This window comes from Andrena cerasifolii, chromosome 14, assembly GCF_050908995.1.
Source record: "Andrena cerasifolii isolate SP2316 chromosome 14, iyAndCera1_principal, whole genome shotgun sequence".
NCBI classification, from domain to species: Eukaryota; Metazoa; Arthropoda; class Insecta; order Hymenoptera; family Andrenidae; genus Andrena; species Andrena cerasifolii.
In genome coordinates this window covers 3201915-3225843 of record NC_135131.1, presented here as the reverse complement: position 1 = coordinate 3225843, position 23929 = coordinate 3201915, and the positions used below count along the sequence as shown (strand labels likewise).

General features: G+C 39.8%; 1 protein-coding gene across 9 annotated transcripts in view; it reads left to right on the top strand.

Moving 5' to 3' along the window:
* The window catches only part of Atg16 (Autophagy-related 16), a 679282-nt gene that overhangs the window by 262256 nt on the left and 393097 nt on the right, over nt 1–23929 (top strand). The window contains exon 9 of one of the 9 annotated variants that reach the window (XM_076826313.1): nt 7589–7805. The exons of the other annotated variants lie outside the window; for them this stretch is intronic. Coding sequence (XP_076682428.1) covers nt 7589–7738 — 150 coding nt within the window. The 3' untranslated portion in view covers nt 7739–7805. Of the gene's footprint in view, nt 1–7588; nt 7806–23929 lie in introns of those variants that run through there. 9 annotated transcript variants of the gene reach the window in all.

Below are 23929 nucleotides of genomic sequence, written 5' to 3'. Positions count from 1 at the left end.
GAAACGAATAGGTCGATTCAGTTTTATGAACATGTAAATTAAGTATATTTCGGTAACGTCTCTTAATCACAGCACTGGTGCAACTTAGAAAAAAAAGTATTCCCATCTCAAAAATTCTGATTTCATTGAAACTGTATGCAAAGAGTATTTTTTGAAGGGGTGAAATCTGCCCTTAAAATTTATCACTTTAACATTTTTTTAATACAACTTTATTTTTCTTTTGGTAGAGTGATTAACTATAAAAAACTGAGCAATTCTTATGTTTATAGTTTTGTTCTATCTCGCACCGTTACAAAGTTATATTCAAACAACGAAAAAACGCGGAAATTTTAAGGGCTGATTTCACCCCTTCGGAGTGAATTTCCGCTGAAAGAATTGCTCCTTCCGTACTCCAATGTCCTCATTCGTACGAATGATGGGGAGTGTGATTGAGGTTGGAGATCCAGCAACTTAGATCAATAAAATTCGTTGATGATTTATAGGGGAAGTAGTAGTATGAAATGTGATATCCTTGAAAGTACATACCGCAAAGTGTATTCTGTGTGACTTATCAAGCGTCTGTACACTTTCCAGAAATTGGAATTTCATTCCTTGCAGGATTCGAATAATAATAATAATTCTTTACTGCGCCAGCAGACATTAAGAATAATCCCAAGAAGATAACACATAAGAAGACAAGCAAGAGAAAAATAGTAGAGTTAGAAATTATATAATACATATAAAAGTAGAATTACTCTCTTTATTAAAATTCTGCACCCCAACATCTCGATTACCGTGGTAGTTGAAGACGACTTGAAATTCAATAAAATGAAGAAAACACAAACCTGCAAGGTGATTCTGTTCACAAAAACCACAGGTGGGATACGTGCAACCTTCCACAGTTTGTTGTTTGTTCCACCCATCGAGTCCGGCAACTTAAACCGACTTCCGTTGAAAGAATACACGCTCCGATCGCGATATTCCACTGGTCAGTATCTCGTCGAAACGAAACCCTGTAGCCACGGAAAGTGGCCTTGAACGACCAATTGATTTTATTCCGATCATAGCAGAAAAAGGAGAAAAATATGCGGTCGAGTGGGGAGGAGGAAGAAGAAGAGGACGCGGCTCGAAGGAATCGAAGAGAGACCGATCCGGAGAGTCATGAGTCTCGCCTCCGTTCTCCTTATAATCATAATAAACTCGGGCCTGGCATTTCACCACTGCAGGGAACGTTGCGGCTGGACCAGGAAGGGCGTGCCCGCGGAGGAGAAGAAACAAACGCGGTCGAAGTAGGATAGGATTGGAGCTGCGGTCACTTCTTGCCACGATCGTTGTTGCTGGAACACGAGTTTGTGGATTCCCTCGTTTACACCCTTCACGACTGCGGGCTACTCTTAATCGCGCCTTTCATTGTCGGGTGCAAGCCGAATGTGCAAGTTGCGATGCTGTATTAACACATTCAGTGGCACAAGATTTCAGAGGGACCTAGTAGCGGAAATGGCAGGAATTGGAAGTGAACTGGTATTAGATTGAGTCCGGCTTGCCTTTGAAATAGTAATGAATGGGATCTGAGGAGATGCAATGGATTTTGCAAGTGACAGCGGTGGTGGTAAGGCAAGGTTTAGGAAGTTTCGGTGGAGGACATGGACGCTGCGATGACTGGAGTATGGATCGCACTGTGTCAAGGGGATGATGCAATGTTTATGAGTATCTCCAACGTTGGAAACATGAAAAATATTAGTAGAGATTGGCAAGTACAGGACGTTAAAAAAGTAATGGTCACTGCTTTCAGGGGTGAATATACACCTCTGGATCGGTGGAGATTTGTAGAAAAAACTTGCTGCAAATTTGTTTATAACATTGAAAATTAATGTTAATTTGTTTCTTTGCATCAACATATTCTGCTCACTGAAAGGAGAAAAGTGGTCAATCCGCCCTTGAACGACTTGGCAAATATTGAAATTTTCAAAATTTCTACTTCAGTGTTTCTAAGGGTTTTTGATGTCGTTAATCGCGATTTTGAGTTCAGATTATCGAGATTGTACACAGCAGCAGTATTGCCAACCTAAACAAACCTAACTGAACACCAGAAATTATATGAAACTTTCCTTTGAAATACATACATTCCAGATATGCACATAAAATATACCTATGTACATATGCACATTAAATAGTCGTCTACCTTGGGACACTATAGTGGCCACCCCGGCCCTCTAAAGGTTCAGAGTAGTAGGCAGTCGGTGTTGTGGAAAATGAAATATTTCTTTTTTAATTAATTACAAAGAGATAAATGGAAAGTGAGTCTTGTTCTTTGACACAGTGTTTATCAACATCATGAGCTTTAAAAAAACACAGAAACGAAACGAAATCTCTTCTCTGAGGGTACCAAGGTACTGTGCCTTACACTGCCTTACATATCTGTAGGCAGTGTAAGGCACAGTACTTTGGTACCCTCAGAGAAGAGATTTCGTTTCTGTGTTTTTTTGAAAGCTCACGATGTTGATAAACACTGTGTCAAAGAACAAGACACACTTTCCATTTGTCTCTTTGTAATTAATTGTGCCTAGTGACTACTCTCAGATTCAATCCACGAAATTTGCCCCTAGCCGCTCATTACAGAACTACATTTGTCAGGTCACATTCTTAGACATCCTAGGAGCTTTCAATGTTATAATACAGTCCATATTACAATTTCACATATTTCTATATTAATTTATAGGATTACTCGTGTCCTAAAGGTATGCTGAAATACGTCCCCGAGTTCTTGACTTGTCTTCGAGATAAGAATAGTACCAATTTCCTCCCCTATTGTGTTTCCATCAGCACGCCTCTGCAAGTGTGCAAAGGTAGCCTCGCCTCGCCTCTCTTCCTCAAAATATTCTCGAGGAATAACCCGCGGCTCGGAGTCGAGGCGCGAGGCGCAGTGAGAGCCTGCCTTAACTCTGAATTAAGTGACGACTGGCGAAGAACAAATCAGGCAGCTTCGATCCTGAAGAATTAACTGTCACTGTGCAGTCCCCTCGAGTGGACATCAAGCAAATTGTATCTGCTGTGCCATCTCCTGCCATCCTCGTGATCCTGCTCACTGAACTGCGAGCAAAACGCCACGCGAGACCATCCGTCACTGATTACACGCGCGTTCGCGGTCAATCGTCGATTTTCTAGTAGCGCGGCGACAGCTGAAAAAAAAAAAAGAGTTGCTATGTAACGAGTGGGGATCGCGGATTTGTTTTACGAGCAACGTCTCGTCCCACTGGCGAAACTAATTTTTGTCGCGGGTCAATAGAATGTTGTGCACGGAATTTTCAACCACGGCGGGCAGCGTCTGCGGTTTTCGATTCTCTTGGCTGCCATGGGACCGAGTTGCTTCAGCAACCTTGCCTCGAATCTGAAGGAATGTGCTGTTTTTAGGGAGCAGCCGTCAGAAGCCTCGGACGCAAGAAGTATTAAGAAAACCCACCGGTGGGAAGAATCGGCACAGTTCACTCTTTATTGGTTTTCCATAAAAAGTCCCCTTTAATAAATTTTGTATATACGCAAGGCGAGTGAATAAATTCTGTCGCGGGATGCAAATTACCTCTACAGTTGTGTATTAGAACAATTAATTAAAAATGTCACTGTGTAATGGACACAAGGATAATTGAACTATCGTTTTTACGAATAATACTTATAAAGATATTTATTCAATTTAAAGTAAGAATATTGGAGATTCAACTGTTTTACTGACACTGGTGGCTTTTGGAATAGTAATGCTGTAGGATAAGGGACTGTGATGAGTTTTAAAGGTTTCTGAATGTAAGAGAGGGGATGACGGGATAGGGCAGAATTGCAGGATTTTGGATAGGTGACGCATTGGCTAAGATAACGATGGGTAGCAGGGATGACGCAGTATTTACATTTACGCAGCATTTGGGTAGTTAGTGTGAATCATGTTTACAGAGAAACTCAGAGAAAAACGATAAGAAAGGGTCAGTACATTACAACTGCGTCACGCGAGTATATACTGGTATTGTCAGTGGATAGCATCGCAATCATATACTTGATCGCTTTATTGAGTTTGAATCTTCCAATGAGTACCTGTTTCGACCGTACTTCACTAAACTTAGCGAACGTAGGTGCGCGTTTGACAATTTTTGCTTATCAAACAACGCTTCCCGGCGGCAAACTAATGGCGACGGGAACTGTGACTGGCTGGGAGAATTTGAAATGACTGTAACCACAGTGTATCTCCTAGCACTGACTTTAATACTAATGAGTGTAGACAGCAAAAACTTAAGACGCGCTGTGCTCACCAGTACCTGAGATGTCTGAGCCCCAGGAACATTTTCTTTTTTTCCTTTTCTATTCCACTTTCTTTTCTTTTCACTAATTCGCACGATGACTAATTGATCTCACGCACCCAATGTAGTCGCTAATGACCATAGAAGTAGATGCGACTCTAAACGCTCAATTAACCCTTAACTGGTATCCTGGGGTCGCTAGTGACCCCAAGCACCCAAAGTTCGATGTACAATTTTCAGTTGTCTAAGTTGGTAAACTGAATTTCTAATTAATTTTATAATAATAGTTTAACTTTCTACGCTTCTATTATTTTACACATTACCTAAGATGAAAATATTCATAGCGGTTGCTCTAGTGTCGACTTTACAAATTTCTGTGTCCTTTTTTATTTGGGTTCTGCCACGACCCCAGTATACCAGTCACGTTTGCCAAAAACAGTATACCAGTTAAGGGTTAATAAAAAAAAAAAGAAACTTAAGACGCGGATATATACAATAATTGACTCTACGTATTATAGATTTTGCTTGCCCCTATGGTGGTTTTCGGGCAACTGATGTAAAGAACCGCACGCGACACAACGTGGACTCCGTGTGGGTGTAGTTCAGTTCGTCTTACCGAATCCTATGACTTTATTGATGCAATCCGGCATAACTCCCACCAGGGGTGGCAATAAGGTCTTCCCCTAATAATTAGAGAAAGGGAAAATTCGCCGTGGGAAAGTCAGCGACGTGGGAGGCCAGCTTCTACGAGGACATCTGATCCGTCATCGGGTCCTACAGATCCTTGTCGCCTGAGTGCAACGGGGCCTTTGAAAATCCCCTTGCACGCCAGGAAAACTGGCGCCTAGCTTTGCAAAGTCGCGCCTTGTTTAAGAATACTGTCGCCTTGAAATAAACACTTCTCTCAAGGCGCCAGATACCAAATTCTGTCTAAGGACGGAACAGTACCCGTCAGGTTTAAAAGTGCAACGGTGAGTCCTAATTGAATACACTTAGTCGTCTCGCAACCCTCCAACTACATAAACGTCCCAAACTTGCAAATTGCGAAACTTGCGCGCTTAAATGCCTCCCCGAAGTCATTACTAAACGATGAAATCTGAAGGAACTCTGCGCGGAGCCTGGCTGGTTACCAATTTTTTTTCCCCCCGGACGCACTTCGAATCACGTAACCTCTAACGATGCAAGTTTATTCGAACGTCACAGGTCGCGGTGCTCGAATCGAAAAACCATTAGGAAACGCCAGTTCGAAACGTACGCGCCAATAATGCGAGCGCAGAAGCGTGAAGCCTGGAAACAAGCCGAAGATAAAGCGATTCAATTTCCCCGGCAACGTGTCCGACGCATTAACGAGATTACAATAAAACGAGGACGTTGCGGGCAGCCAGAGGGTTTATTAATTGGGTCCCAGCGGTCGAGCCCTTTCGCGGAATCGCGGCAAGATCCGCGCGAAATAATTGCAACCGTGACCGTCACTTTTACACGTAACTGATTTGCTCCATTACAGGTGGGCATTCGCTATTGAATAATTTATGCGATCGAAAGCCGCCGGTGGGTGGTACCATAATTCAAGGGGCCGCTATCGATAGACCGTAGAAACGGCCACGGACTGGTATTCGCGCATGTGGGCGTATATAAATAAGACGGCTTGTCGATCTAATCGATCTGCCGAGGAAGGTCCATGCACCAGGCCTGACGCGCACTGATGATCCTGACGATCGAGCAATGGGAAAATTCTGGAAAATTTTCCTCAGATATCGTTAATTCTCGCAGACTTCGTGGCTTCAGTGATATGGAGAGATGGGCAACAGTTTTATTTAAATAAAAATTTCGAATAACGATCGAATGTTAAAAAAATTATCGTCATGTGTTAGTTTACTTTAACGTTTTTTTTTTTAACTTTTACTCGTTATTCGACATTTTTGTTTAACCCTTCGTTGACACTCTGGGTGTGAGCCACCCATATTTTGATGCTCTTTGTACCTTCTATATGCAAAGTAAATAGTTTTTTCCAAAGCCGACGTACAAACTATTTTTTCTCTCGAAATATTATATCCCAACAACAACTCTGTAGATTTTCAGATTCTAATATTGAAGTTTGTAAAAGTTACAATTTTTAAAAGATTTTCTTCGTTTTTTTTCGATATGTGGTAATCTAGATTTTTTTTACAAAAAGTGCGATAAAATTTCAATCAAATAACTATTGGAATGCATTCTAGATACCTTGAAATTGATCCATGATTTTTTCCATAATAATTGGATTCGTTAGATGAGAGTGGCAGTCGTTCAAAAATTGCTCTGGGTGTGAGCCACCCAGGTATGTCGAAATTGATCGAAAAAGGAGGTGTGTCAACGAAGGGTTAAATAACAATTTTTCCCATCTCTGTGAGAAATGAAGATATTGCTTTTCCAATGGTAAAGTATGTATAATTTGAATGCGAATGTTATCAAAATGGCAGTCTTAGGTGTAAAATTTAAATGCAGGAATATAATACAAATTTGAAGTTGCAAGTATAAGCTGACTGATTAATATTGAGAGATGCCAAACACCCATAGTCGAATTACATTTTTGAGATTTGTAGACTAAGTGTTAACTAAAATTCTAACTCTTGGGAATAGAGAAACCACGGCTACATAGTTATTGTTATGTTTAATAGAAACCTTATCATTGACTTGTGCAAGCAATTAACAGTTAAAGTCGCGAGTATTTTTGCAGCGATTGACTAAAATGAAATATTCCTCTGAAGAAATATTTTCTTACTATCAGTGGGAAGCCACGAGTCGCAGAAGAATATATATCTCTTGCTGATAGCAGAAGAGCACAATGCTTGTTGGTGGAGAAAGAAAAGTAAAGATCACAAATAGCATTTGAGGAACTTTTCTGCTGAACAACTGGACGAGGATATAGTCCTGGCAGTAGACGTTTGTAACTTTGATTGAATCATTCTACAAATTTCTTTTTCAAAGTAATCCATATAAATAGCAACTATGGTCCCCAAATCCAAAAACTTGAAGAATAGTTTTCCAACCAAAGTTATAGAATTTGTTATTTATATACCAGGTTATTTTAAAGTGATCGCATTAACAATAGAGCCATTAGAGTTGTAGAATTTGTCAATCACACATGGGATCATAATTTCTAAACACCTCAACAAATGATGTACTAGAAAATTTTCATTACCGAAGCCATGATTCGTGAAGCTCGGAAACGATGCAGTTAGCGTAATCCGTTGCCTGATAAAAATGAAAAAAGGGTTGAGGTGGATAGGAGTGGAAGAGATGGAGGGATAGAGAGAGAGATAGAAAAGGGGAAATGTTCGTTTTCTGTCCAGGAGAAGATTATAAACTGCACAGACCGAGGTAATTCAAGGACAGAAGTGATTGCGGTTACAAATCTGCGGGTATGCGAACTTCGTCATGGAAACAAAATGGAACGACAGGTTCGACGTAGTGTTTCTGCTTGGAAATTCAAAGTTTCGTAGTCAAGCTGCTTGTCTCCTCTCTGGCCTTTGAAATTGATAAACAGAGAGACGTGCACTTCCTTTAGAAACGTTCGGATAAAATATTGGAAATGTTTCCTTCCGTGTCTTTAAAAGTAGTATACAAGAGGTTCCATCTGACTCGATACTTCATAATACGCAGAAACGTATCTCCTGATGTTGAAACGTCGCTAAGAGTCTTTGCTGCGAGGACTAAATATATTTACAGGAAGCACGGTATTGTTGATGCACTGAAGTGTCCGAGCTGTTAGGAAATCAGGGTACAGTTGTATGTTACGTTCTATATTTTGTATTATTTAGTCTTTAGTTTGGCAACATTCATCTTTCATTTTTATTAAAATATAGAAAAATTACAGATTCAGTGAGATTAAAAAATTTAACTTGAATTACACATTCCTACTAGGGCTGTTACGAATATTCGAATAATTAGGAGTATTCGAATATTCGGAATGATCGAATTTCGGATCGTACCGAATATGAATCTGAACATGAAATATTTTTTCACACTTTACAATTATTTATTTTTCGAACGTTTAGATTCGTTTTCGGTACAATCCGAGTCGAGCACTTTGAATTATTCGAATATTCAGATACTCCTTAATATCCGAATATTGGAATTATTGGAATAAATTATTCGTATTCGTAATTATTCGAATTATTCGCATTTATAGGATCTCATAAAATAAATGTACCTTGATATAAAACAATTACATATCAAGATATTTTAAAAAAGAAATCGAAAATGTGACAGCACTCACCCAAAATTGGTGTCCAATTTAAAAAAAAATCCACGGAATGTCCATCGTAATATCTATTCTGTAATAATTTGGTTTGAGGAAAGTTGTATAAAAAAATGATTCTAGATAAAGCGTTGCTGGGTTCGTTGTGTAAAGTTTATAGTAACACTATTATCCTTCATTATTCAAGTTTATTGCAGGTAGACTAGCAACGTCATTTATATTACTGAAAATCGTACACGGGCGTTAGTCATTGGGAAACGTTTCACTGGTAATGAAACGTCAATTTCAGCCTTTCGGGAGTTGCGTGAGATTTAATTATTGCCAGCCACCCTGCCTTCTCGATTTGGACTAAATTTCAAGTTGGAACTATTAAATCGATTAACAGTTTGTCTCCATGGCCATGGCGCGGTATCGGACAAAGCAATGAGATAGGATTCACGTACCGAGAAAAACTATGAAACGAACTCGATGCATTTTAAGCTAAGTTTACATTTTGTAATTTAGATAGATCCTTGTTAAGGGATGCACGTATGTATGTAAATATATCATGTAAAAAGTCAAGAGTACAATAGTTAGCATAATTACACTCTCCAGAGTATATTTATTATAATTTGCGTTGAGTCCCAATATTGAATGTATTTTCTCCATAATTAAGGTAACTTTTACCGAATTATTATTGTCACGAATGCATTTAAGCATTCGAAGCTTCTATTATTTCTACGATTCAGAAGTTCCTTCTATTTAAATTGCCTGAATTGTCTGCAGATCTGACGAGCTTATAATATTTAAACGCACATTTATACAAATACACCGAAGTTTTCGAAAATCCGCATTGAGAAAACAAATCATTTTACTCAGTTCCCTTTCTTCGCTGTCCCTTGCGCGGCAAGGCGTAATTTCAACGAGATTAATTAAAGTGGGATACGAAGTCCTCGACAAAGGACAGTCTCTCCTTTTAGTGCTTTCATTGCAGTCTTAGTGGTAATTTCAGAATGTTGTGGTAGACTTCCCTTTTGACCAGACTGGGTTTCTTGTACTCCTGCTAATTTCAAGACGCTCTACGTGGTTCTTAGCAGAGGCTTCTTTGATCTTCCAATAAATTCAGCGAGTAAATAAATTAAATGAATCCACGTCCTAATTATTAGTCACTTTTGTGTACATTTATTTTCAACGCAACATTGAAAAAACGCCTACATATACTTTAATATTTCCTCCACTCAATTCCTGAAGTTTATAAACGTTCATAACATTTCCTATTTATTAATATATCGACCGTAAATTGTCACAAGTTGTATATCAATGAGTCAATACGTATCTCTCAGCATAAAAATAATTTATTCTTAAACTTCTAAGCTTGCTCTCGCTTAAATACAAACAAACACGAACTACCTATGGCAAAAATTCCATATTTTTTTTTCTCGACTATTTATTGAACAATAACCACTAGGGTGGCTCTTATTTTCGACTTTTGAATTTTTAAATAATTGATAAATATCCGTGTAAAGTTTGAGCTCGATCGGATAACGGGAAAGGGTGCCCCTGGGCCCTTAAACATTTAAATCATTATTTAACAGCTCGCGAAGTCGATTTTATATAATATCCTCCAAGTTATGGATTAAATAAAAAAATATGTCAAACAGAAGCTGTAGATCGGGACAAGGAGTATCTTTTATGTTCTATTTTTTAGTTTTCTCGTGTGACAGACGGTTTTCGAAGAAAGTCCGAAAAACTGAGAAAAAAATTTTCCTTTCCTCAAATTTTGAAAATTTAAATGCTGTTAGAACACTTTTTATTTATGAAGGCGCACAAAAATATGGAATCTTTTTTTTCGAGGACTATTTTTTAAACGTTTAAGAAGGCGGTGCATGTACCGAAATATGCGAAAAAGGTAAAAAAATGTTTTTTCCTTATTTTCAGTGTTTCATATGTCATGAATGTTTCCTGAAAAGTTGGGACCGAAATTCGCAAAAAATATTTTACCAAGAGTAAATAAGTGCCACCCTAATAACCACGAATAACTAACTCTTCATCGAGAACTAATGTCTTCTTATACCATTCCTCGCCAAAACTTTCGTATTTATTATTAACGGCAAAAGAGGATTACGTTAGAGCAGCAAAATGTCCCCCTCTAATCCGTGTTCATACTCCTTTACCAGCAGAATCAAACGTGCAATATATTTGCTAATAGCAGGCGCCAATCTACTCTTCCGAGGGATCTAATTTCGTCCCGTAAAAATTGCTCGCGTCGTCGGGTATCGGTTTAATAAAAACTGATGTTCTCCCCTGGAACACAAAGAATCCAATTCCGTCTGCACAGTTCGACGGTGCAGCGGGACGACAGGCGTGGCGAGGTCAAATAGAAGACAGCGCCCTGAAACTTCGCCTCCCCCTTTAGAGAAACTTTGTCTTTGTACGCGGATCAATTAGACAGAATTCGTCGAAGTTTGTTCGTATGGCGGACATCCCATACAACTGCTGCACAAGGCACCGCGACTTTTCACCGTGACAGAACCGTGAAAACTACTTTCCTTTCGCGACTACGACCGGGCTGATACCCCCCCTGCGTTAACCCAAGGCAAACTTAAACACAGCCAGGTAACTCCGATACAGTGCAATAATAACTAGCCTCATTAACCAGTCTAATTAGTAGGACGGGCGCGGGACTGTGTTCGTGTCTCCCTCTGTGTGGACGTCTGCGATCACATCTACGTCTAACGAGCGCGCGCCGTAACTATCAGCTTTCCGACTTACCTTTCAGTGCCACGACGGCGAAAGATTGATCACCGGGATTACTCGAGTAATATTCTCGATACCAGTCAGACGATGCAAAGAGCAACTCCTTGATCCCTGCGGGCTCTCGATGAACAATCGCGTTGTCAACTGTGTTTGGCTAACTGTTATTGATTCGTTTCTTTTCGGCCGGGGCGATACAGTTGTTGCCGCATAAAATCGGGATTTGATGATGGTCGATCTGTTACTGTAATGTATCGCTGCTCTTGCGGCGTTGTGGGAGTGGCAGTTTCGAGAGAACGAGTGCTATATGGTTGAGAAACGTTTGCGAGCGTCTGTTATTAAAGGTGGCTAATGCGTGGTAAAAATGTGTCCTTTAAGGGCTGTTCCGGGCTAGAGTCCATAAAAATAGCTGATCTTTAGGAATTAATTAAGAGAAAACTACTGCATATAATTTAATGGGACTTTTTGCATTGTATTAACGATGTCTTGAGTAATAGAAATATTTTTTTTAGTTTTATAATCAATCATTGGAGATGCCACTGGGGAGTCGTTAAAGTCGAGGTGTCAAAAAATTCATCCAAAACGGTGGAACCTGTAGCACTTAATCCATTGGTCTGAAGTAAAAAACAATTCCAGATTATTAAAGGGCATCAAACTCGCTCGTGGACTGATCAGTAAAAATTATAAAAAATCACATTTTTTGAGAAAATAAGGACACTTGAAGTTTGAAATCACTTTTTCTCAATATTTTTCGTCCTTTCAACGACTATAATAATTACAAATTTTTAATTTTTTTAATTTTTGCTGACTTGTCCACGAGCCAGAAGTATATTCTTCAAAATAAAAAAAGTTTCAGTCGAATCGGATAATAACTTTTGGAGATACAGGTTCCACCGATTTTAAGAACAATGTTTCGAGAAAATCGCGTTTTAAGTTTTACGCGTGCGCCGAGTAGCCGGGTGTGACTCGTGCAATTGCCGGTACTCAAATGCCTATAACTTCGGGAATTTTACGAATTTCAAAAAATCCTTTTAAGCACGTATTTTTAAAAGCTTGAACATTCGAAAAACGATATAAAAAATCGATATTTAGACCGAAACCTCCCCTTAAGGGCGGAGGGTCATTTGGATCGAGAATAAAATGAATTTTGTTTTCTTCAGATTTTTTGTAGAAAAATCTATGCAATGAAAAGAGCTTAGGATTTACTCACCTACATCTGATATATGCAATGCAAAAATTGCACACATTTTTTTTCACTCAAAATAACTCGTAGTTATAATAATACTGGCATCAGTTTGTGTCGTCTTTTCATTTATTTGTTTAAATTGCTGACACTGTAAAACCAGAACCACTGAATAGAAACAAAAAAAAAGAATGGGATTTCAATTACTAATAATGTGACCATACACTGAACCTTAGATATAAACAACATTTTTGAAAATAGTATTGTTTTTGCGATTTTTTTAGGTTCACTGTATGGTCATATTAATAATAGATAATTAAAATTCCGTTCTGTTTTTTTTTTCTCAGTTTTTTGGCAGTCGAATCCTATTTTACGATTATATTTGATAATAGAGTGACTTTCTATATGCACAATAGGTATTACAGCCAAGAAAAATTGCTGGGTGCATTTGAAATATTTAAAGAAACTATACCTATATGAATTATACACGTATGATAATAAATATACTGGGAATAATTTCGCAAATCTTTTATCAATAAACTCCACTTTCAGGGAAGAAAATAATATAAAATAATGTACTACCCGTTATTGAATTTCACACTTCCACCTCAATTTCACCAATTAAACGAAGTAATATTATACTACGCAGATGTGAGAGGTAAAATATTTAATTTTATTTAAAAAGTTCCTTTTTTTTTTGTTGAGATTTATCTTCCATAAAACTTCGTGATATCACTCTGCATTCTAAGCGTGCTTTCCTCGCAAAGCCAACTTTGCGACAAAAGTACATGTTTCCATATCCCGCTGTAAACGTATTTTTCCCTTTCTAAAATTACAAAAGAACGGTGTACGATTTCCGAAAGAACTACCCTCCGACGAATAAATATTTACTACCCTTGCTCAGTGAAACCAGCAAGTAATCCAGCAAACATCCACCGAGCCCACCTTCCTCTCCATTCTCATAAAAATACTTAGCTGCTTGTTTCTTGCGGAAGGAACGTAAACGTCACCAGAAAATGGAACGATTTTTTCCAGTTGCAGCGTCCGCGCGCAGTACCCTCCCCCACCCCCATTGAAACTTTTCCTTTACTCCCACGACGTAATGGAATTGTCCAGATGCTTTTCTACAAATCTCCCGTGGAAACGTAGCCTCATTACGACGTCAGCTTTCCCCCAAACGCGAACGTACGATTATTACTTTTCCACTGTGCACTTCCAACCCCCCACTTTGCGGGCCCGGACGACTTTCCTCCTTCCCCCTAATATTTCATCGGGGCGTGTAGCAGTCGCAGGCTTTGCTGAAAATTCGTCTCCCCTTGGCTCTGTCGCTGTCTCGACCATTCGTTTCCGGCGACCAAAAAGAAGCCCCGGGATGTCTGCAAAGCGGTAAATAAATCGATGGATAAACGGGTCGTCCCTTGTACGCACGTGCTGGAGTGCTAGTGCATAAGAAATTTATCGACGCGTTCTCGGCCATCGCAGAATGTACACGAACATCTACTGGGTGCTCCTGAAACGGAGTGGTCTCGAACTTCGGGAAGTGGTTCAGCCTTACATACTCGGGGGGGCACTTCCTGGTTGGAATCTTTCCACCCATAGCTGGGTATCGCTTAACGATAAGGTCACTGAATAGCATGGCAGCTGGGCCTAACACTGCAATGATAAGTGCACACTCCGTGCGTTGGGATATTTAATTGCGGGAAAGTATTTATTGGGAGGCTCGGTGATTTATTTATATTGTGTTTTAGTGTTTTATTTTATCAAACAGAATCGCTTTCACTGGTAGGAGGTGGAGTAATTTCTTGAATGGTCTGTTTAGTGAATTCTGCGCTTTGGAAATATAAGCAACATTTTGAATATATAACTTCACGAACAATATTATGATTTCAGAGATACTAAAGATGGAATGTTCCTCTGTATCGCTGGTTTAACAACTAAGCGTGTACCAGAAGGTCATTTAATTCATATAATGTAAATAATAAAAACCTACAAATTGTCAGAGTCATCTATAAACTCAGATCCAAAATCAATAGTTAACATAATTTTCCTTCCATTTTCAGTTACAACTCCCCTGACAAATTAGCACATTCTAACCTCTCTTTACAAACTGCATCCACCAATACAATTATATTTAACCCTAGAACACTAGTCTGGAGAATACAATGCCCCAAGTGAACCTCTAATGAACTCTGAAGCTTTTCCATGTGTACTTTTTTGCTTGCATTCGCATTAAAAGTATAATTAGATTCAGTAAATGTGTATTTACAATTTTTGCAAGTTTGACATTAATAAAGTTACTATAACAATACAAATGTCACTTTTACAGCACGAGGTACAGTGTGCCCCGTTAGGGTGGCCCTTGTTTATACGTGTCGAAATTTTTTTATGTATTTCGTTGCTGTCACCCACTAGAACGGTGCCATTTCATAAAAAATAGTCCCTGCAAAAGAATATTGCAATCGGACAACAGGTTTGAATTTGAAGTATTTCTCAAAAATGGTAAGTCCTATAGAAATATTGTTGAAATAATATTAAAAGAGCATTCAATTTCCTACAATTACTGTATATACAATTTTTTTCGTGCTTCCAACCATTTTTTAGATAAATGCGTTTGAATATAGGGTGGTCTGCACTACGCGCGTATAGACAATACGTCATGCCGTACAGGTGGGACGCGCGAATTGCTGACCTCTCTATATTCAAACGTGATTATCTAAAAAACGGTTGGAAGCACTAAAAAATTATATATACAGTAATTGTAGAAAATTGAATGCTGCTTTTAATATTATTTGAACAAAATTTCGATAGGGCTTACCATTTTTGAGAAATTCTTCAAATTCAAACCATTGACGAATTCTAAATTTTAAGGCCTGGTGGGCACCCTTTCCTGTTGTCCGATTGCAATAATCTTTTTCAAGGACTATTTTTTTATGAAATGGAACTGTATTAGGGGGTGAGAGAAAAATAAATCGCAGGTAGAAAATAAGGGCCACCCTAGTGCCCCACGTTAGCATTAATGTTACAAAAAGTTAGCGTTAGTGTCTGAGGGAATCGCATAAATATTTCGGCAATAACCTTTCACCCTACTAATTCACCATGAATGCGGTATCAACCCTCACCGAATGTCTCTACGCACCTGCCCGTCGAGTGTTCCGCGCGCTGACATTTTGCCGTCGCTATAGCGAGGGGAGCCCATCCCCGAAGTTTGACACCTCATTTCAGGAGCACCTTGTATGCATACATGCACGCTGCCGTTTAAATATGGCCGGTGCGATGGTGTACGTGTGATGTACACGCACACACTCGCATTCGGAAAATCACTATTCGCAAAGTGGGTTCGTCCGACCTTAATACGGTCGACGTGGGGTAGGTGAATCTTTAACGAGGCCTCTTGTCGGAATTTCTCGGGGCACGGCGACGGGAGCGTGCAGCAGGGCACAAGTAGCCAGCTACGACATCCTGTATGTCGAAAATGTCGTCGCCTTTACCCGGTCCTCGTCGAATGGAATTCATTCCAATCGAGCAAGCAAAGCTCGTTGTGACGAGGAAATACGAATCGTGTTACGTGTACGACTAGACGTTCTGATTTCGGTGCACGGGATCGTTCCACTTTGTGCGCGCCAACATCCCTCCCCGAGATCAGGGGATGAGAACCCCCTCGCTTCTCAGCAAACGTTTTTTCGGCTCGCTGACTTTTGCGGTAAACGCGGCGTAGGTACTTTTTTTCGTGTGTGTATTCTTACCGATCTGCTATTAGCGAGACTAGCGCGAAACTCGTGTGTAAGGAGCATTGGAAGGATTGCGTTGCAAATAACGAAAAAATTCTCGAGAGTTTAATAAAATTTTAGTACCTGCTTGAAGTTTTATAAGCACTCGGTTTAAGTGAATCTAAAAGTTTAAATGTTATTTAAGTAAATCGAATATTTGCATGTGACGGTTTCGCTTTTTTTCTATTTATTTTCTATGAGTAATAATTTATATTATATAATTTATTTGTACAGTTTATGGTTAGCGAATGGATTTTTGGAGCAATATAGATTTTTATTGAACTATTCTTACGTTGTTTAATATTTGCTTCGGGATCTGCTTCTTGATAAATGAATGAACGTAGGAAATAGTGACTCAAATTTCCTAGCGCGACGCTTAACTTTAATTGCTTTTACGAAATTGCGGTTTAAGCACTTGTCACGTTTGTGTAGCATTACTTTGCTGTACAAAGCCGCGTGTTTGCAGGGAGGGCCCAAATTCGTCCATGAAGAAGCTAAATTAATTAATTACGGTCTTTGTGATAGTTTCAGCTCATACACAGTGTCTTCCAAATGAAGTGACAGACTTCGTGATGTTACTTGCTGTAAATGTCAAATAAAATTAAATTAAATGTAAATTGTTAGATGATTCCTTCTACAGTTAATGTTTTGCATACACAACGAAACACATAGAATATCCTCTTCGAGCGGGCAATGATTTCCTACTGTTTCCTTCCGCTCAGATGTTCATTAATAACTAGAAATGTCTTCCTAGACAGTCCGCATAAAGATTAGTTTCCTGGCAGAAGCGTTGTGCTTCTGTATTATCCGAATTCACCCGTGCATATCTATGATCGTTCATCTACCGTTTCAACATTGAAATAACATCGTAATGTGGAATATAATTTAATTGCAAGCTGGTATTCTTAATGATATCGTAATTTGGCATCGGACTATAATTGCACTAACTCATCCAACCGAATTCAAATCGTGTTTATGAGTTTAATAATTCATTCCAGTATTTCCTTCGACGCGTAACTTCGAAAGGCTTCACTCTAAATGTAATATATCCTCGAGTATACTTGTGATGAAGACAGAAACTACATGGTTTCGTTCAAGAATGGCTATAGTTGTCAGATCCTTGCAAAATAGTGTATGGTTGAACAATGAAAAGCTTTAGGATAAAAGATCAGGATAAGTAAATAGATATAATATTGGTAGAATAATATAATAATAATAGAACATAGTAATAGTATTATTACCACGGTGTTAGTATTAATAAATAGAAAAAAAAATCAATTTAGTAAACACATTCTCTATGTGACAAAAAATGTTCCAAACAGCGGGACTTTTGCAGGGCGTCACAGTGGAAAGGCCCCTTAATGAAAAACTTCCAAGAGGAAATCATTTCATTAGGGAGACAAAAGCTTTCCAGTGACAAGCCTCAGATTTATTATACGTACATAGTGCGGACTATACGCGAACTTAAAGCGCGCCACATGTCGTACCCCACCCTACATTTATGCAATGAAATATAAGGCGGCGTAAATCGTAAATGTACAGTTGAATCTTAAATAGGGGAGAGTGCACGTAAACTCGGGTGGAAGCTTTCCCTCGAATTCGAGAACGCGCACACTTATCTATTCCCTTTACGCGGGAGGCGAACTAACGAAGGACTTTCATAATTAGAAGTTTCAGCTTAATTACTCGTGCGAAGGGTACCCTACTAATAAGTCTGTTCCCTCTGTGCACGGCTAAGGCCGAGAAAGTTCTTTTAAATCCACTTCGATGTCGACTGTGTTGCGACCCGAACTCGTTCCTTCTGCTAGTTGAATCTCGTTACAACCGCCACCCCATTACTTCCGATGGCTGGCTCCTTCGACGATGGTAATGGGATGTAACAGCGAGGCAATGTGATCTCGATTATCTCGAATTACTTCGATAACCCTGGGTGGGTAATTAGGCTGTCACAATGCCGCGCGAGCGTAGATCCCTCGCTGTAAACCTGAGATATTTAGCATTCGGAGAAGATGGAATCGCGTTGTACTCAGGCGAGCATCCCCTACATATTCACAGAGTTTCGTAATTTTTTGAACTTTCGAGATTGCCAAAAGAACGAGGGTTGAAACTTTGTAAGCCGTCATACATGAAAATGGTTGCTCCTACGAAAATAACTCATAGAACCTTTTTTGTAGAGAATTTGCTAAGCCACATATTTTGTTATAACTATTTTTGTCGTAAAACTGATAGATAACGAGATATTCGCGAAGAATTGTTCTCGTTTACCTTTGACCATTTGTACAATTTTTAAAACGGCGAGATAAGGGCGCATATAACAATTTAACTTGCTGTGAATTTTTCCGCAGACGGATCGTAATTTCGATTGACTAAAGCGTCTATCTTTGATCGTGCTCAGCCGAATCATGCGCATGATCGAGATTTCTATGTAACATTGTTTATTTCGGAATTATACGGATCAAAATAGAATACGCAACGGGCACCACAATTTGTGGTACAGGCGATCCATCGAGATTAATGTCGCAGCTGATAGATTTAACGCCCGACGACAGCAGCTGTTAGATTTAAACTGGAAGCTTGAAAACAGTGTGAAAACATCGAATGACGTGACATGATTTATTCTGACTGTTGACAACCCCACGGAGTACGCGCAACAGTGCCGTCGCCTTCGTTCAAGTGTCATTCTTCTATTAGTATTATTCGATCTACGATCCAATTTCGTCAATTTTATTTAAAAATTCTGATCGACTTGAAGGTCGCTCCTCATTGGTCCTTGAATTCTGAGTGAATTTCCACAGCCTCACTCTCACTTGATCATAATTATGCAGAAAGCTGCCAACCCTCAAAATGACAAGCAATTAATTACACAGCAGAGTTGGTAATGAACTATATAAAAATTCATTTAAATAACGGATCGAATAAAAGTTACTTTAACCTTATTCGACCAGAATTTATTCGTCGAATAATTTTTTTAATTTTTATTCGTTACTCGAAATTTGCATTTAAATAAAAATCTTGCCCATTTCTGGTTTCAGATCATTGAGGGTTGGTAGCTTTCTGCATAACTAGGCCCACTTGTAGTTAACACTTTAAACTTTCAATGTATTACAGATTCACACAAATAGAGCAACCATTAACCCTTCGACAAACATTCGAAGCTGATTTACCTTTCATTAAATTTACAGTAATAGACACTATTTTAGGCTTCCACTGTGTGGGTTGCTACAGTTGACAGTTGTCGAGTGTTCTTTTTGGGGGAAAGACCCTGGACGAAGAAGAAATAGTAGCTCAGATATCATTAGCTGTGGCGCGATAGCCTGGCGACGGAAATCTTAAGGCCTTCGACAAATATATTGGCTTCTGACGATGAGTTTACTTTGCTGCATTCACGTGTTTCACGGTATTGGGAACTTTTTACTGTGTACTCGGCCGCCGGAGGGTGGAATATTGAAAATATCAGCATCCAGTATTGACTGTACGACGGATCATTATGTTCCAAGCACGTATTTACCCATGGGAACGAGCGTACGTACTCGCGGTGCATACATTAGCGGGTGGAATTCTCTTGCAATCAATAGCATGCTAGAAATCGTTCCATTCTGAGGGGCGCTTTATGATCCATGCAGAATTATCGTTGAAAATAATCATTTCCCTAGGAAAGCTGATTCCCCCTGGTTAAATTATTTCACATCGAACACGCGCGCATTTAATGAAGATGCACATTATCGATTCTACGTAGGAAATAAAGTTGGCCTGCAAAAGAACTTTCGATGTGTATTTAATCTGGTATATTAATAAATGCGGACCAATAAAATTCTCAGCATCGATAGAGTCCGTTTAATCCTTCATAGTCACACTGGGTCCAATAGACTCGCTTTTTAACTTTGGAGCTGGATACCGGTAAATTCCTGGCTTTGAAGTGGCATTTACCTGACATTTCACAGAAATTTGAGGTTTCCTCTGCCGGTGTAGATCGTCAGTTTGCGAATCGGAAAGTCCATTGGTGAGTGGAAGCCGTTATAAAAACATCGTTTTTGAGCGTGGGTCGTTCGGACCCATGTGTGACCAACGTGCAAATTTTATCGAAAAAATGAAAAAATTTTATTTGCTGTGACGATATTTTTTCCCCCCAAGTTATATGTGTGCATAATGTGTACGAACACAGAATTTATATGTGTGCCGAATACGCGGGAGAAGACTAGATCCAATTCTTTTCATTTTAAAATTACTTTCTTATGAATAAAAATAAAAATAATAATAATAATAATAATAATAATAATTATTTAATAATAATAAGAAACATTATAACATTAATAATAATAATAAATAGTTATTTCTCTAAATTAATCGTGTCTTTTACTCCACAATTGACCATCTTCAGATCTCGAAATAAGTACCTTTTTTGAAACGCACGGTATGAAATTCTATATTTTCTAAAAGGAGTATATCTTATTGGTATCAGCCACAATCTGTACGAAAATTAATTGAAAAATAAAATTCTGTAAAACTGTTTCAGTAAAAGCACTTATTTTTCAGGACTTTGCACCTTTCAGATTTTTTGGCGACATGTTGTCACTTCATTTCTTACTAAAACACAGTTCGTACGGTAAATGTTTAAAAATCGGCCGTGTGGCCACCGCGGAGCTTTACAGAAGTGTGACCACGAAGGGTTAAAAATACACGTTTACTGTATTGAAGAAATTTCAATTTGTTGCAGCAGTACAGTATTTCCTCGTTAACGGCTCGCTGGTCGGGACCGGCGTTGAGCCCGTATCGTGAACAGAGCCCTAATTCCGAGTGTTCGTTTCTCGCTTCTTTCTGGCCGAAGGGGGGAGCGAGATGGAACACTGGGTGCGCGGCGAGCGTGCGCGATGGTCGCAAGCGCTTACCGTGAGCACGAAAACCTCTTCGCAAAATCTTGACGCAGGCCCGGGTCACGGTAAGCGCTCGCGACCATCGCGCACGTCGGTCGCGCACGCAAAGGACAGAGTGTCAGGCGTCCGAAGGACGGAACGAGACGAAACATCAATCGTCTGTCTCGTACGGTCTTCGCTCGCTTTCAGTGCCTCTCGCTCGCTCTCGTTCCATCTCGCTCTCGCCTTCGCCGGACAAGAGTGAGACAGAAGTGGTGGGGATAGCGAAAAGCCCGTATCGTGTACACCAAACCGAGCCCATAACGAGGAACTACTGTACCTACATACGTATCGACATTTGAATTTTGTGATAATGTTAAAAAATTCGGTTGTTTTGTAATATAACGAGGCCAGAGGTGGCATGTTAAATGAAACGAGGATATGGAATATTGTATTATAGATTATTAAACGTGTCACGCTAGTTAATGTCCCTAGATTAAAGTGAGTTAACCTCCTCTCGACTGATTTTCAACACGAGTCCTTGGTATCGTAGGCAAGAAACGTCGCAGAAGATTGCACATTAACGATGTAATATATTTTCATAACGTTTTTCACAAACACCACCGGTTACAATGATACAGTTTACAGTTTTCTTAGTCTTATATAGATTAAATGTTTGATGGAGAGAGGATGACCATGGCCTTTCGTAATAGCATGAGTCAGGTGAACTGTATATTATGCTCTGCATAGGTACAGTGATGTTGCAAAAGTGGCAGGGGTTAAAATGTAGTGTAATGGTAGGACCCTTCGGTGTTTTCCCTCAAGTCGAGCATTCAGGAATGTAATCAGTACACTTTTTGTCACGAGGTGAATGCAGCCCTGTAATGAGCGGCGAAGAATACATTTGGTGCCTGGTAAAAATATAGTGACTAAGTTGAGATCTACACACGATCTATAAAACGATTTACCTGTGAGTACAAAGGCATGTGTTCTTTGTCGTTTATTACAGGGCCGTGATTATTTAGTTGCATTCCTACACAACCCAGGTTCTTCAAATACTAATGACCAAACCGTGTGCAGAACACACACTACTGGCTTCTTAACTTAAAGGGTCTCCCTACTTTGACAGCTTGAAAAGAAGCGCGATATTTGGAATTTTTTTTAAGAGAAACCTCCAAATTATATTAATTAAAAACTGTATGTCTATATTTGTACATATTTAAGCAACATTTAAAAAAAAATTAATTAAAAAAAGCGGTACCTAAAACTTTAAACGCGTTTTTCTCAAAATGATGTTTTTCGATTTGGTTAGCATGATATCTCAGGAACCAATCATCCGATTTACTTCAAACGTGGTATATATCTTCAGTAGATGTTCCATTCTCGTTGGTAGTAAAATAATTAAAAATACAAAAAAAATTATGATTAGGTATAGGGATCCAAACACTACATATTTTTCGCACCACTACACTTGGCTCGTTTTTATTAAACTACCTCTTCATTTTCCTGAAAAATGGGCCCCTGCCCAGAAGACGATCCCCTAGGGCCCTATCTTAAAAAAAGATGATTTTAACCAAACACTACCTATATATTTTTTTGTACTACTACACTTAGCCCGTTTTTAGTAAACTCCCTCTTCTTTTTCCCCCAAAAATGGGCCCCTCAGAACGTTTTCCACCTGGGCCTTTTTTCTTAAATCCGCCACTGCTTACAGGGCTGCACTTATTCAGTCACATCCCTACAGGCTCCACAATCTCAGATCACTAATATTCAATAAGTACGTCGAATACATCCCTGGGTTCTTAACTCAAGTAAGGTACTCAACGGTGCTACTAACTTATCCCCCGCCTGCTTTTACATCACTGCATTTCCGCACAGCGCTGTACGAATTCGAGTCTCGCAATGGAAACTATTACGACAGGAAGGTTGCTTGAAACACAGTTCGTACACAATTCCTGATCAAAAACGTCCCTTGCTGCCTAGCAAAATGGTAACAGGACACTGTCCATCCAACAGCCCCCGACATCTGAATCCCCTCGTACGTAACGCAACATTCGAAGAAAATACTCGAGCATCCGCCAGTTAAATGATAGCCTTCCAGCGGCGTGTAACCCAGCACGAAACCACTCTATCAGTGCGCTGCTTTTCCTTCATGAATTCTGTATCGTATTATTCCGATCCCCGGCTGTACACCTGTACCACGCCTCCGTGCCATGTAAACTATTCGTAAAGCGATCAGGAACTATTCGTGGGGGCATCGGCGTCCGCCCGTGGCGAGATCGTGTGCTCGTGTATTACACCGCGTCCGATCACTCTCGGTTTCCCTATGAACATGTCGAAAGAGTGCGCACACATGTTTGCGAACGGGTGATTTGCGTACGAGTGGGCGTTTCGAGCCGGGTCTGCCCCTCGCCGGCGCCGTTCCACCGGAGGTTCGAGCTTGATCGGAGGGGAACGAGCCATGGTAATGTGAAACATGATTGCTCAGGAAGAGATAATACGTGTAATAACAATAGCATTAGCCGGGCAAGAACGAGGCGCAGGGCTGCAGGGGATCTGGTCTTACCTGCAACAGGACTCGTGTGTCCATGCGGCCCCCGATTGCCTTGTCGACCACCTTCGTATCACTTGATAGTCGAAGGGAATCTGCGAGATTGGACGAAACATTGGATCCGCCACGATATTTCAGCGGTTACAGAGTACTTGATCTTGCTTGACTCGCTGGCTCTGGCAGGGTCCCACCAGTGGTTAGGTTGTAATGCTCGCCCCCCACATCTTCGTTTCCTTCTGCGCGAGTACTGCAAAAAGTGCAGCGCGGCCGGGAGTAGAATGGTTAGTCTGAGTGTGGAGTTTTATGTGTTTGCTGGGACCTTAAGTTGGGGTTTATTTAATGTGTAAGG